This window comes from Bombina bombina, chromosome 1, assembly GCF_027579735.1.
Source record: "Bombina bombina isolate aBomBom1 chromosome 1, aBomBom1.pri, whole genome shotgun sequence".
NCBI lineage: Eukaryota > Metazoa > Chordata > Amphibia > Anura > Bombinatoridae > Bombina > Bombina bombina.
Window position 1 is genome coordinate 76840069 of NC_069499.1, and position 16404 is coordinate 76856472.

Genomic DNA, 16404 nt, shown 5'->3' on the forward strand with positions numbered 1-16404 from the left:
CCCCTGATACCTCTATTTCCACGCGAGCCTTCAGGCTCGCCAGAAACAGCAGTTATGAAGCAGCGGTCTTAAGACCGCTGCTCCTTAAAGGGACAGTATACACTCATTTTCATATAACTGCATGTAATAGACACTACTATAAAGAATAAGATGCACAGATACTGATATAAAAATCCAGTATAAAACTGTTTAAAAACTTACTTAGAAGCTCTCAGTTTAGCTTTGTTGAAAAGGCAGCTGGAAAGCCCACTGCAAGTGGGAAATAAGACGCTCCCTCCCCTCCCCCTTCTTTTGCATATGAAAAGACCCTTTACACAAACAGGAGCAAGCTGGAGTAGGTAGTCGAGCGTATTCACATAAAACTTTGGGGCTTGGTTAGGAGTCTGAAAATCAGAGCAATGTTATTTAAAAATAAGCAAAACTAAACTTTTTTTTTTTTTAAAAAACTTCATGGGCTATATAAATAGATCATCTACAAAACATTTATGCAAAGAAAAAATGAGTGTATAATGTCCCTTTAACTGGTCCGCTGCCTCTGAGGCTGCGGACATCAATCCGCCCGATCCTATACAATCAGGTTGATTGACACTCCCTGCTATGCATGTATATAACCAATCAATTCAGCTACAAAGCAGATACTAGGGGGCCTATTTATAAAAGCATCAACTGGTAATACGCTGACATTCTGCATCGCAATTGTTGCGAGATTGATCCGACCTAGTTATCAAAGCATCAAGATCGGCAAATGTTGACATTTGTGACGTAACATACGATCCCGCAATCTCAATCCGACGCAGATCGATGCTTATGTCATTACAGATTTTCTGAATACACATATGACTCTATTTGACACTTTTTCCAATTTATCAAACATTTAACAGGTACGCTCGCGGCTATTCCGACGTATCATATCTGATTTTCAATCCGCCACCCTTGAGGCCGCTGATGCCATAGAAATCAATAGGAGTCTGAAAGCAACGAAAGCTTATGTTCGATGCTGCAAGACAATGAAATATACTCCATTGATTTCTATGGTTGAAAAAAAAGTTACGTTTACACCTAACACCCTAATATAAACCCAGAGTCTAAACACCCCTAATCTGCTTTCCCCACATCGCTGATACAAATAAAATGCATTAACCCCTACTCTGCAGCTCCCAGACATCGCCGTCATTAAATAAATTTATTAACCCCTAAACCTCTGGCCTCCCACATCACCACCACTAACTAAACCTATTAACCCCTAAACCGTCAGCCCCCACATCGCAAAAAACTAAATTAAGCTATTAACCCCTAAACCTAACAACCCCTTAACTTTAAATTAAAATGACAAGATCCCTATCTACATATAAGTTAAAACTTACCTGTGGAATTAAAATAAACTAATTTTAAACTATAAATTAACCTACTCTAACTATTATACTAAAATTAAATTAAACTACCAATTAAATAAACTAAATTACATATTAAAAAAACCTAACACTACTAAAATTATTTAAATATACATTTAAATTGGCTGTTCAAATCAGCCAATAGGATGAGAGCTACTGAAATTCTATTGGCTGATTTGAACAGCCAATAGGATTTCAGAAGCTCGCCTCCTATTGGCTGATTTGAATTTAACATTCAAATCAGCCAATAGGAATGTAAGGGACGCCATCTTGAATCGCGTCCCTGGCATTGAAGCTTCAGTTTACGGAGGCGACCGTAAGAAGAGGAGCTCCGTGTCGGATGGCTTTAGGATGGACCCGTTCCGGGCCACAGGGATGAAGATAGAAGATGCCGCTTGGATGAAGACTTTTCTAATAGAAACATAGATATTGACGGCAGATAAGAGCCATAGGCCCAGCAAGTCTGCCCGATATTACCTAACAGTATAAACTTATCTAGTTTGTAGGATAGCCTTATGCTTGTCCCATGCATTTTTATAGTCCCCCACAGTGTTTGTTGCTACTACCTCTTGAGGAAGTTTATTCCATAAATCAATCACTTTTCTGTAAAGAAGTGCTTCCTCAAATTACTCCTGAATCTACTACCCTTTAGCTTGAGATCATGACCCCTTGTTCTTGAATTTTCCATTTTATGTAAAATACCCACAGCCTCAGTTTTACTAAGCCCTTTAACGTACTTGAAAGTTGCTATCATATCACCTCTTTCCCTTCTCTCCTCTAAGCTATACATATTTAGGTCATTGAGCCTATCCTAGTAAGTTTTATTTTTTAGACCATGTACCATTTTGGTAGCCCTCCTTTGCACAGATTCAAGTTTGTTAATATCCTTCTGAAGATATGGCCTCCAGAACTGCACACAATACTCATGATGAGGCCTAACTAATGATCTATAAAGTGGCATAAGACTTCTTCTGACTGGATGGATGAAGATATCGCCGACTGGATGAAGACTTCTTCCGCCTGGATGAAGACTTCTTCCGCATGGATGGATGAAGACCTCACCACCTGGATGAAGACTTCTCCATCTGGATGTAGGGACTTCAGAACTGTAAGTGGATCGTTGGGGGTTACAGTTAGGATTTTTTTTTAATTTTAAGGGTAATGCCCATCCAAATGCCTTTTTCAGGGCAATGGGTAGCTTAGGTTTTTTTCAGAGTTAGGGTTTTTATTTGGGGGATTGGTTTGGTGGGGGGTTTTACTTTTGGAGGGTGTTTGTATTTTTTTTTACAGGTAAAAGAGCTGATATCTTTGGGGCAATGCCCCACAAAAGGACCTTTTAAGGGCCATTGGTAGATAATTGTAGGCTAGGGTTTTTTTTATTTTGGGGGGCTTTTTTATTTTGATAGGGCTATTAGATTAGGTGTAAAAAAAAATTTGGGATAATTTTTCGTATTTTTCGTAATTTAGTGTTTGTTATTTTTTGTAACTTAGTGGGGTTTTTTTTGTAATTTAGGACTTTGTAATAATGTTTAATTGTATATTTAAATAATTTTAGTAGTGTTAGGTTTTTTAATATGTAATTTAGTTTATTAAATTGGTAGTTTATTTTAATTTTAGTATAATAGTTAGGGTAGGTTAATTGATAGTTTAAAATTAGTTTATTTTGATTTCACAGGTAAGTTTTAATTTATATTAAGGTAGGGATCTTGTAATTTTAATTTAAAGTTAAGGGGTTGTTAGGGTTAGGACAACAGTCCGATGCTCGTATGGAGATCATATTCAGATCTGTGGAGATGTTTGGCGAGCGTATTGACACCCGCGAATGCAACATAGTTGACGCTTTGATAAATATCCTCTTAGGTGGCCGATTTATTAAGCTGTGAATGCAGCTATTGCGGAAAAAAAAGTTAAGAAACAGCGGTCGTAAAACTGCTGCTCCTTAACTCAAAACTGCATTCATTCCGATCAGATACGATCAGGATAATTGACACACCCTGCTAGTGGCCGCGAATGTGCAGGGGGCGGCATTGAACAAGCATTTCACAAGAAATGCTTTTGCAATGATAAATGCCGACAGTGTCCGTTCAGCACTTAATCATGTCCGCCCCCGCTTAATAAATCAGCGCCTAGAACGCAGGAATCTCACTGCACACAAAAGTGACATTTGCAGTTAGATTATAATTTAATATTGTGTTTTGTTCCAAGCTTAAAGGCACATGAAACATAAACCTTTTCTTCCGTGATTCAGATGGAGCCTGCAATTTTAAATAACTTTCCAACTAATTATCTGAATCATTAAAGAAATATTTATTTGTTTCATGTCCCTTTAAACAAGATATATTTTAATATCTTTGAGAGTGTAAACGTAAATATTTAAAACCCGATTTGATGTGTTGTGGGATTGTTTGTTTAGTTTTTTTTTTATTGAAAATGTTGATATATTGCACTGTAGTTTGGGAACATACTCCAAGTGTAACTCCAGGTGGAATTCTCACTCCCTCAATAACTACTTCCTCTGTCAATTCCCGTGATGTTCCAGGTGCTGTGGGGTATAACCTTAATGTCTCCTTTAGGATCTAGAGAAGGAAACACAAAATCCATATATTAAAATGTAATGTTACTATAAAGATAAGCTTTAAATATGTTAAAATGTATGTGGAATGTGGGTTTAATTTGATGGTCTTTAATTTTTTTAATTGAAAAAAGAAACACAGAGGCGCCCAATGGCCTAATACCACAATACCAAGGGACAAGCAAAATATGTAAGACGACTAATACTCACAAACGAATAGCACCAAAAAGTGCAAGGAAGCAGACTGGAACCTCACAGTTGCCCAGCAAACTGAACAGACGCAGAGATAATTCTGTAGTACTTCTTCACCAGTGAGGTCCTCCTGGTTCCTAAAGGGGAGGATATAGAGCCAACAAAGCCCAGTACAGTTTGTACAAATATATGTGTATCCAGGGAATAGCACACTTACATGTAGCAAAGCACCTCCAAGTGCAATATACACAGACTGGGACTTCTCAGCAAATAAGAAAGCTCCGAAAACCGATGCTCCCAGGAGTATAGATGGATTCGCAGATAAAATCCAGCAGCAAGTGTATTAGTTAAAAAAAATATTTTTATTTTAAAAGCAAAACATGTTTCTCAGCCTACAACTGGCTGTTTCCTCGGGCTAAGATCATAGCCTGAGGAAACAGCCAGTTGTAGGCTGAGAAACATGTTGCTTTTAAAATAAAAACATTTTTTTTTAACTAATACACTTGCTGCTGGATTTTATCTGGAAATCTAGGAACCAGGAGGACCTCACCGGTGAAGAAGTACTACAGAATTATCTCTGCGTCTGTTCAGTTTGCTGGGCAACTGTGAGGTTCCAGTCTGCTTCCTTGCACTTTTTGGTGCTATTCGTTTGTGAGTATTAGTCGTCTTACATATTTTGCTTGTCCCTTGGTATTGTGGTATAAGGCCATTGTGCGCCTCTGTGTTTCTTTTTTCAGACCATCTGTTATCATCAGGATTTTGCCCCCCCCTACGACAGAGAGCTGACCTTTGCAATCTTCTGGAGCTATTGTGACTTACAGGATATCATTTAGTTATTGGACATTTATTGTGTTTCCAGTCACAAGGTTATATATATATATATTTCCTCTGGTATTCTGCTGTTTATTTTTAGAGTGTTGTTGTATACATTCTTATTGTTCTTATTACCTTGTGTTACATTTGTTTTGATTGAGAGCACCCCCTTGAGGATTGGTGTGCTTCCACACACCATATCTATATATTTTGAATTTTTTTAATTAACATTGAAATATTATAAAATATGACACATTCATCTCTGCTAGATCAACACATGCTCTGATTGGATAATAACAGCCGAGCTTTGATTGGCTAACATCTACTAATTTATGCTGATAAATGTAGTTTCTGAGGTCTGGAGCCTACAGCTGCCCATGTCTTTCTGATAAACAATATTAAAGGCACAGGAACATTATGGTCTACAAATAACATTGTACCATGGGTCAGTTTTAAAGATTGCCAATATAGGTGAAAAAAAGCAGTGGGATTACAGGTGTCATGTTAAAAAAACATGTGCATGCAGCCTGTGGAGTGTCTATAAAACTGTTAAATGCTTTACCTGAGACAAGTAAGGTAGGTTGCCAAGATCATCATACTCAATGTTTGTCTTTGACCCAATGACATCATCCACTTCTGCCTGAACTCTGGAATAAACAGAATTTCTGCTATTAAGTGACAAGTTTCTAAGATTCTAATCTGCCTGAGCGTTCCATGAGACATGTTTTTGTTTGTGGTCAGTTAAGCCAATATTTCATCCTAAATCATATAAATTAGTACATAAAAAATCAGAATTTTCAGTACTTTTTAGATGACTTTAGAAGGGAAAACACATTAAATACTTAAAGCGACAGTGAAGTCATAAATAGACACTCATGATTTTCATAGAGAATACAATTTTAAACAACTTTCTAATTTACTTCTATTATTTAATTTGCTTCCTTCTTTTGTTATCCTTTGCTGAAATGTATATCTAAGTAAGCTCAGGAGCAGCAAATAACCTAGGTTCTAGCTGCTGCATATATATATCAATTGTCTTTGGCTCACCCATGTGTTCAGTTAGAAACCAGTAGTGCATTGCTGCTCCTTCAACAAGTGATACCAAGAGAATGAAGCAAACATGATAATAGAAGTAAACTGGAAAGTTGTTTAAAAATGTATGTTCTATCTGAATCATGACAGAAAATGTGGGGTTTTATGTCCCTTTAACAATGGACAGCATTCAAGCCCATTTCCAATCCACTGGATCCAAGGCATTTAGGTCTGGTGTGTTATCAATACGTCCAACCTGCTTAACGCCCCTTTTCCCCAATACTGGACAGCACCAAAAGATCAGTAGTTCTGATAATGAGTTAAACACTTACTGAGAACAGTACAAATGTTACTTTACAATCTCCTTAACATTTTTATAAATATTAAAAGTAATTGTGGGCCATTGACGTCAAACTCCAGCACTCCAGCCCAATAACCACAGTAGAACCAACTAATCAACCATTTAACTGCTGGAACTCCTCCACTCAAAATAAATCATCACTAAATATTAAATAACCTTAATTTATATAACTCTTGTTCTCCCCCTCCATACAAGATGTAACACCAATCAGTGGCTGCCTTTTACCTATTTCTCCTACACCCTAAACTTCTAGAGAAATCCCTTGCAGTGTTCATGGTAGTTTACAGTGGGCTGGAGAGGCAACCAAAAGTCCTGTAACCTGGGTGGTGGGTGCTACAGAAAGACCACATTTAGCTACATTGGTGGCTATTAGCAGGTAAAGGCACATGAAACCCACAATTTAAAAAAAATAAAAAATATTTCTATTATCAAATTTGCTTTGCTCCTATGGTATTCTTTGTTGAAGATATACCGAGGTAGGCATCTGGAGCGCTACATAGCAGCAGATAGTGCTGCCATCTAGTGCTCTTGTAAATGGACACGTGCACTCTCTTAAGCTTACATCCCTGCTTTTCAACAAAAGATACCAAGAAAACAAAGAAAATTGGATAATAAAAAGTAAATTTAAATTTAAAATTGCATGCTCTGAATCATGGGGTTTCATGTCCCTTTAAGGGAGATAATCAGAGAGGTGATTGTTTATCACATATATTTATAAACATCCTTGAAAGACAAGCAAATAAAAATTATATATAGATTTAATATGTGCCAAACTACAGTATATGATTAAATATAGGCAGCAATTAAGTAATAAAACTCACTTTTCCAAAATCTCTGGATGTCTTGCCAGCTCCAGCACAGCAAAAGATAACTGGTTGGCAGTAGTTTCTTGTCCTGAAACATTAATTGCAAATACATTATACTGAAAATACAAAAAAGAACTTTGCCCATGGTTCAGCTTGGGAAACTGAAATGCACTTTATAACTACACTTGATAAATAAGTTTTCCATGGGTCACAAGCAAATTAAGGGCTAGATTAAAAGTTAATAGATAGCGATACACTCATTTATAAACATATTAAAGGGACACTAAACCCAAATTTTGTATTTCATGATTCAGATAGATCATGCAATTTTAAGCAACTTTATCATTTACTCCTATTATCAAATTTTCTTCATTCTCTTGCTACAGTATCTGTATTTAAAAAGCAGGAATGTGATGCATAGGAGCCGGACCATTTTTGGTTAAGAACCTGGGTTATGCTTGCTTATTGGTGGGTAAATGTAAGCCTCCAATAAGCAAGCGCTATCCATGGTGCTGAACCCAAAATGGGCTGGCTGCTAAGATTTACATTTCTTCTTTTAAAATAAAGATAGCAAGAGAACGAAGAAAAAACAATAGCTGCAACTAAGTATTTTTTTCATAATCGATTAATCGGCCGATTATTTTTTCGATGAATCAACTAATCGGATAAAAAAAGAATCAATAATTGTTTCCTATATTTTAAATAGAATCCACATATTGAGTGTTACAAATTTAAACATCAGACTAAAACTTTACATTAACACAACTGTTTGTCCAATTTTTTAAGCAGCAGAGCACAGTTTTATAATTAAGCAAAATAAAACCAAAAACTGTTTGAAAAGAGGTAGAACTTCCACATTGGCAAGGGGCCTCTCAATAAAGTAACCATTGACTTCATTCTAACATAAAAAATATCTTGAATATCTATATGCAATGGTAAATAACCAGCTATAAGGTTAGGTGAAAATATCTAGTCCGCTCTAAAAATAACAGATATATACTTATGAAGGTTGAATCTGGTAAATATTATCACAATTGATTAAAAATATAAAAAACACAATAAAAACAAATCAAAAGCGCTAAGTACTATATATCAATAACAGGACAAAGTCTTACACATTTATTTATGCAGTACATATAATCAGCAATAGCAAGCAATCCGCTAATAATTGTGCAAACAGATAATAGTGCACATCAATTTAAATAACTCCCATCAATCTAGGGGCTAGGCATAAATATCAAGCTCAGCACTATATCATACAAAGCATCGTTCCAAATCACCTGATTTAATATAAACAATCCAAATGATGACTATTATATCTGGGTTGCACATAAGCCAGGGTTAGTTGTAAACTTATACTGTTCTGAAAAAGTGAAAAGTATACATCTGTAGACATCCTTTAGGCCAAGGACATAACCATAAAACACAATACCATTTGCAGGAGTTCATTGGAGTGAAGCAGCTGGTGTTGTGCACAGACCAACCAATTGCAAACCAACTAATCGATTATGAGATTCGTTGACAACTATTTTCATTATCGATTATTGTTGCAGCTAATGAAATCAATGTATAAAAATGGCTTAAAAAGAGGATTATATATTTCCAGGTGTATGACTAGGAAGGGCTCAAAAGTGTGTTTATATATATATATTATCGCTATTTGATCCCGCACACCTCAATGAAAGTAAACATGTTATAAAAAAAATATAAACAGTTTTATTAAACTCTTCAAAGAAGCACCTTACAAAAACATCCGTATAAAAAATACATACTGTATATAACACAACCAGGCGTCCCTGGTTGCAATATTAAAAGAGGCAAAGGTTATGTACCAGTGTTCAGCATATAACAGTTCAAAATGATCAATATAATAATAAAATGGATATTATGCAAGAATAAAATATTCTCTTAAATCACAATGCACATACATATGCAAAAACGTACATAGGAGGGATATATAAATGTACCACAGTTCAATCTCCTATTAACCACTGAGTATGTAATCCGGCTCTCAAGGGTTAAAACTGCCGGTGTGGGGAGTAGCAAGCTTTGTAAAAAATCCCATATTGTGCACGTTTGTAGTAATAATGATTTCTAATTGTAGCACTTTCCAGCTTTAAATGATACAGTCTCTTTTAACTTAAGTAGTAGTGGCTCTTAAGGATAACAATGTATCCACAAATATTTTGATACAGTTCATTTTGCTTGTAATGCTCTTTTGCAGAGGTGGTATGAGGTGTAAAAGGATGTGTTCTTTTTATCCAGTAGCAGAAATGTATCAGGTAAGTGGCTGTCACATTGGATATATAGTATATTAAGTATATTAAGACACCACTTTCATTACCTTTTCACTTTTCACTGCTGATCTGGTTCTTTTTGCTCCAACCCTTTCGGGTTGAATGAGTGATATACTCACAATATTTTGAACACATAAAGTCCCTCAGAGTTCATACCGGGGATCCACTTCAGTCTTTTTACACACCGCAGTCATGAACCACATCCAGTTTTTCACATGTACAAACAATGTCTCGTTCACAGGCGACGCGCATTTCGGGCTCCGGCTCCGCCCTTCTACCTGGCCCGTGTGTGTGTTACATATCTCTGGCTATTTAAGCCATTTTAGGTTTATTCAAAGTAGTTGAATTCCATGCATTATTGCCTCTGGTGGTTGTATTAAATCACGTAAATCGCAAAGTTAATCACAAACATCTATACACTTTATTCAAGTTACTACAGTAGTCACGAAGTTTGGAAAATCAATCTACAGATATTTAATCAAAACCCTAATACAATAACACTAATTTCTATAATCCATTGAATATTAATACTATTCATACTAACCTATACATTTACTATATACAAAAGGATTTTTAAAACAGTGTTTAATACTTCATATTTCATATGTCCCTAAGGGAAAGAGATGAGAAAGCACCTTAACCCTTTCCGGTCATATGTCGGAATGTATCCAACAAAGGGTTTTACCGCTTGCGGTACAATGTCGGATACATTCGAACATGACTTTCTCCCAACATGACAGCCACCCAGCCACTGTGCATGGGCACAGAAAAAGGAGAAGCCTTCAGCGATCACAGAGATCACAGAGATGCGCCCCCACTCATGCCACGCAGCCTTCCACACTGGTCCACTGAGACACACGTAACCCCACTGATGCTAACTCTCCCCACAGAAACCGCACCACAAAGACGTGATCTCCCCACAAACACTACACTCGCACCCATGTGATCCCACACACACAGCACACCACAGCGGCCCCCCCCCCCCCACAGCGATGCAGACTCCTCCCACACCCACAGCATCCATAGCGATGCTATACATTTATAGGGTGCAGTGGGGGATCACATCTGTAAAGAGTGCTGTGTGTGCAGAAGGGGATCATATTTCTATATGGTGCTGAGTACAAGGGGAGCTCACCCAACACAACAAGCTGCATTAAATAAGACCTGCTGGCGCCCTATGTCAAAATTAATAGGACCGGAAAGGGTTAATATAGTATCAACTAAATAATGTATACCATTTTTACAGAGGAGAAAAACAAAATCTACAAGGTAACCATAGTGGTATCAGATAAATCCCCCCCCCATGCTTTATCTCAATTGAGGCCATGGCGATGCATAGTGTCCAATTTATGCTTCCACATGGCTTCTTTTTCAAGTAGAAGTTTTAACCTATTACCACCTCTACGTAATGGAGGAACTCCATCAATAACCTGAAATATTAATTGACTTTTGCTGTAATTCATCATTGTGAAGTGGTGAGCCACAGGGGCATCTGTATCTAACCTACCAAGCACTGACTTATGTTGTCTTATACGTTCCCTTACTTTCTGTGTAGTCTCTCCTATGTATGCCAATCCACATGGGCATTTAATCAAATATATAACATGTGTTCAATTGCATGTGTAGGGATTTTGTATAGTAAATCTTTCTGCTGTTCTAGGATGTGTAAATGTATTGCCCTTCTGTATGGAATTACACTATGTACAGTAATAACAGGGGAGCATATCTTTTTGTTCCAATTCTATCCCTTAAACTGGGATTCCTTTTATAAGAAAATAGTTAGGCCTTTCCTTAGGGCTATATAATCTTTGTTCATCAAGCATATACGTATATATATATATTTCAGTTTGTTGTAGTTTTTTTCTCTCTTTTAATTTAAAATGTTCCTAATAATTAACTATTCATTTTTTTCCTCTGCATTACAAATGACATATACATTGTCGTTATTTCTGTCTTTATATTTCAATAACCTGCAATTTCAAAAGGGTGTACATACAGTATCTCTGTCTATATACTGTAGATAGATAGATAAATAGATAGATAGATAGATAGATAGAATGATACAAAGACAATATATATATATATATATTAGCAATGGAGTACACTCTCACCTTGCCCACCATCCACCAGTGTGCAAGCAGAAAGATACAAATAGCTGGCACTAGGTGGTCTATTTTTTTAAATTTTTTTTTGGAATCCAGTTTTATTGGAAATAGTATGTGGTACAAAACCAACAATTTATGTACAAACACATTTAAAATGTATATAAACGGATTCATCATTTTAAAGGCATATGAAACACAAAAATTTTCTTTTGTGATTCCGAGTATACCATTTTTACAAGTTTCCAGTTTACTTCTATTATCAAATTTGCTTCGTTACTATGATATTCTGTATTGAAAAGATACCTAGGTAAGAATCTGGAGCACTACATGACAGGAAATAGTGCTACCATGCAAATGGATAACATTCTTGCAAAAATGCTGCCATATATTGCTCCAGAAATGGGCCGGCTCCTAAGCATGCATCCCTGCTTTTCAACAAATGATACCAAGAGAACAAAGAAAATTAATAAAAGTAAATTAGAAAATTGTTTAAAGTCACATGCTCTATCTGAATCACGAGAGAACATTTTTGGGTCTAATATCCCTTTAAATAAAGAACATTACAATAACAAGATTAGTCATCAAGAAGTAATTGGTATAAGAAAATTAAATAATGGAAAATAGAAAAAATGGTCTCCACTCATACTCTGGTTAGTTATATTTGAACTCTGTTTGGGGTTGGCCGTGTATTATACTCACATAGATATTTCAGTGATTCCATCTTACAATTTTACTGTGATTAGTGGGTAATTAGGGGAATCCTCAAAACGGAATATCATGTTCTCATTTAGCGATTGAAGAAAATAGGATTATTTATATTATGTTCTTTAAATATTATTTTCACAGTTTGAACTCAATGTAGATTTCTATATTCCCAAGTTTTTGATAGCTGTATTCCTGTAACGCAACATATTCTAAATTCCTTGCTCCTCCACATTCCTATTGCTTGAAGCTCTTTGCTTTTCCAATTTTTTTGCAGTAAGAAATTTGATATTATTTATTATAATTTGAAAGAGTTATGATGACTTTATTGGGGAGTTTAGGGCTTTTATTTAAGATCCATGTCAGCTAGAAATTAAATTTAAAAAATTCTCTCTACCTCTTTTATTATTTCCAACCAATATTGGTTTAGTTGCGGTCACCACCACCACTTATGTCCTATGCCACTGTCCACATCTCCAGCTTCGATTACTGATTTTAGGTTATAATCTATGTAGCTTACATGGGGTTAAGTTCCAACTCTGAAGGACTTTATAATTTATCTCTATCATTGATGCTGAGGAGGAGGAGGAGTTAGAGAATATGTTGTTGGGGAAGAATGATGATTCCCGTGGCTGGACTGTTATCCGACGGGCACTTGTCCGACGGACATTTGTCCGACGGATAATAATCCAAAAGACATTTATCCGGCTGCTGGGTGGGAATGAGGCTTAAAAATCACAGTTTTAGCTAAAACATTTTTAAATAGTGGACTGGGTATAAAATATTAATAAACTTGATGACATTTATTAAAAATAATGTTTTATTTTATTAACAACAAGAACATAAATATTAAAAGATTGCCCTCTATTGGAATGTTTGGGAATCAAGAAAAGAAAAGTCAATTAAATTAACATATATATTATATATTAACTTACATATACATATTATAATATATTAACTTATAATTATATTATGTGTTAAAAGTACATCATGAGGGTAGGGACCCATGGATAGGTTCCCAGAGGCAGTTGGGGTGCCCGAGTCACTGATTATAGCAGAAAACTTTGGATCGTATGTACCCTTGGCTGAATGTCTTGATTTATTTAAGTAAAGCTTATATTTTGTGTGCTATTGACTTTAAAGTCTAATCTTGAGTATTCTCTGTATTTTTCTAAAATTTTCTCTATCCTGTTATTTATGATTTCATATTTTTTTGGGGGTTTTCTCAGTTCAACTCCAGAATCAATTTTTTCAATTGTCAACTCCCATTTTGCTTGTTCCTTTCTTATTTTTGAAACTAGTCTGTAAATGCTTGGGTGGGTTACAGACATTCGTTGGGCAAATGCTCTGTGCCATCATTCTAGAGAGTTGTTTGTTCTAGGTAACCCTAGTTTTGTTCTTTCAAACGTGTTCCACATTGTAATATCGAAAGTAGGTTTTCTTCTTGTATCTTGTTGTAGTTCACCAATCCAGGGTTTTTCAAAATAATTTAAAAATTCAGATAAAATGTTACTGTTTTGTTTTTCTATTGGCATTTCATGATCAGAGTATTTTTTTCATTATTATACCATATTTTTAAGCCCAAAGATTGTATTTTTCTCCACAGGCATTGGGAAAAATATAAAAAGCATCTGTAAATTATTGTATTTTGTCAAAAAATTGTCAAGCAATTTATTGCTGCTCTTTCAAAATTTACAGTAATTGATATCGGATTAATATCTGGATTTTTTTCTTTTATAATACTAAAAATTAAATTATAAGTTTCCTGATTTTTATTTTTTGATATGCAGTATACTAATGGTATGGTATGGTTATCTTCTATTAAAACATGTATTGTATACAACTGAAAACCTAAAGGAGCTGAGTCAAATGTTCCGTCACAGAGCCAGTGTTGTTTTTTTTGAAAGAAGAAGATCTACATTTTTTTTAGTAGACAGAATAATTAAATTTTCACTTTCGTGCATGATGTAATCTTCTCCTCTGGTTGTTTTTCTTGATTCATCATTTAAAATGTTTCCATTTGGTGTTGTTCGCTGTCGACGCATCATTCTGGCAAGAGTTTCTTTTTTAGGTAGTGCTCTTGCTGCTTCAAGGCAAGTTTTTTTATTTTTTCAATTGTTTTCAGAGATAAAATTCTTGCTGTATCAGGTGGATGTGGATGATTTGATGCGTCTTTTTCAATTATATCATTAATGGTTTTTAGCCTTCCTCCACAAAAACCTTTTTTTTCACATCTCCAATATGTTAGATTTTCTTTTTTTTGTCTACAATGCATGCATAACCTTCATGTAACATTTTCTTCCTCCTTTACACGTCTTTATGAACTCCATTTTTTTAATTTGATATGGTTTTTTAAATTTATTTATTTAAGAGTTTGTGTTGTCTTTTTTACCTCAGTAGCACACAATATATATTTAAATTCTCTGCTTTTTAAGTGATGACAATTACGCAATTACGTGATTGCGTGATTGTGCTGTTCGGCGTGCAGTCAGAAGCAGTGTATCTTGGACATATGTCTGACCAACGAATGTGCTTCGGCATTCTGTCCCTCTGCATTTTGTCTGAGCACCGATGATTCCTTGGTCTTTTTCCCATCTTTCGATGGAGGGGGAGAAAAATTCTGGGGGATTGAGTTTTATAATATTCTATGACATAGAGAGAATATGAGACACAGGAGAAGTGAGGGTGTATAGATTCTCTAGGTTGGTTAAGGTGCGGATGATATTATGGGTTTATTTATGTCATGTTAGGTAATTGTACCCTTGTCTATAGGTGAACCAATTTGTAGCCCATGCTAGCCCTTTTTTCTAGAAGTGCTGATTCTGAGCATATTGTGTCATTATTTGATAAATAGATAGATTGGTGCTGTAAGAAAGTTTCTTTGGTTATAGGGTTTATAATATTATTGCTTATTGGAGGGCATTAAGATGCCACCAAAGGTCTCCTAGGATTGGGGATCTCAGTGATGTTTTTATCTAAAGGATCAACATCTTATAATCATGCTGTATTCTCCAGTCTAGTATTCTCTTTAGAAAAATAGCTTGTCTGTAAGCTTCTAAATCGGGTACTCCCATGGACCCCAGTGGCCTAGGAAGCTGCATTGTTATTTTATTAATTCTGGGGGTCTCCTGTTCCAAATAAAGGAACTGAGAATATTTAGCATATTTGTGATATAGCTATGTGGGATTGGAATAGGAAGAGTCTACGTAATGTATAACAGTCTCGGGAAGATATTAATGTTAATAGTATTTATGCGACCAATCCATGAAAGCTTCTTAGAGCTCCACGAGGAAAGGTTATGAACAATTGCCCTCTTGCTAAGGATGTAATTTAATCTGTATACTTCTTTTAGGTACTCAGCTAAGTAAATTCCTAGATACTTCAGTGATCTGTTGCACCATTTGAACGGGCAAAGATCTTTAATTTTATTTACTAATTGTATAGGAATTGAGATATCCAGAATTTTGGATTTGGAGTAATTGATAAGGAATTTTCAATGGTTATGGAATGAATTCAGCTCCGTCATTAGGTTAGGAATTTTTGTTCCTGGACATTTCACAAAATATCTCACCAACAGTACTCGCTGAGTTCTGTGCTTGTTGAGAGACTTGTACCTACTTGCATATGCTATCTTTTTCCTGGACATTTCACAAAATATCTCACCAACAGTACTCGCTGAGTTCTGTGCTTGTTGAGAGACTTGTACCTACTTGCATATGCTATCTTTTTCCTGGACATTTCACAAAATATCTTACCAGCAGTACCTGCTGAGTTCTGTGCTTGTTGAGAGACTTGTGTTTAAAATTGCACTGTAAGATTTGTTCTGGTACAGTTCTGTTCTCTTATTTGATTCCTCTATTGCTGCATATAATTTCTTTAGTAAAGGTTACTCTAGAAAGACTTTCTTGTTTTTGAGTTCCAGACACCTCCCCTCACCTTACATCAGAATATCCGTGTCATCCTGTGATTGACAGTTCATTAACTGATATGGGAGATATCAACTAAGCACAGGGAAATTTAATACATCCATATTAATTGGTATATCACCTTTATTCTACAGAAATATATGCGAATATAGAACATTCACCTAGATTGCGAGTTTTGCGTTGCAGCTCGTAATGCTGAAAATATGG

The 16404-nt window shown here is 35.6% G+C and overlaps 1 protein-coding gene across 1 annotated transcript in view; it reads right to left on the bottom strand.

The window, feature by feature from the left end:
* LOC128644857 (cholesterol 24-hydroxylase) overlaps positions 1 to 16404 on the bottom strand; it is a 118698-nt gene that overhangs the window by 19251 nt on the left and 83043 nt on the right. Inside the window, exons 10-12 of the mRNA XM_053697478.1 lie at positions 7183 to 7255; positions 5531 to 5615; positions 3857 to 3967 (exon numbers count right to left, since the gene is read on the bottom strand). Coding sequence (XP_053553453.1) covers positions 3857 to 3967; positions 5531 to 5615; positions 7183 to 7255 — 269 coding nt within the window. The remainder of the gene's footprint in view (positions 1 to 3856; positions 3968 to 5530; positions 5616 to 7182; positions 7256 to 16404) is intronic.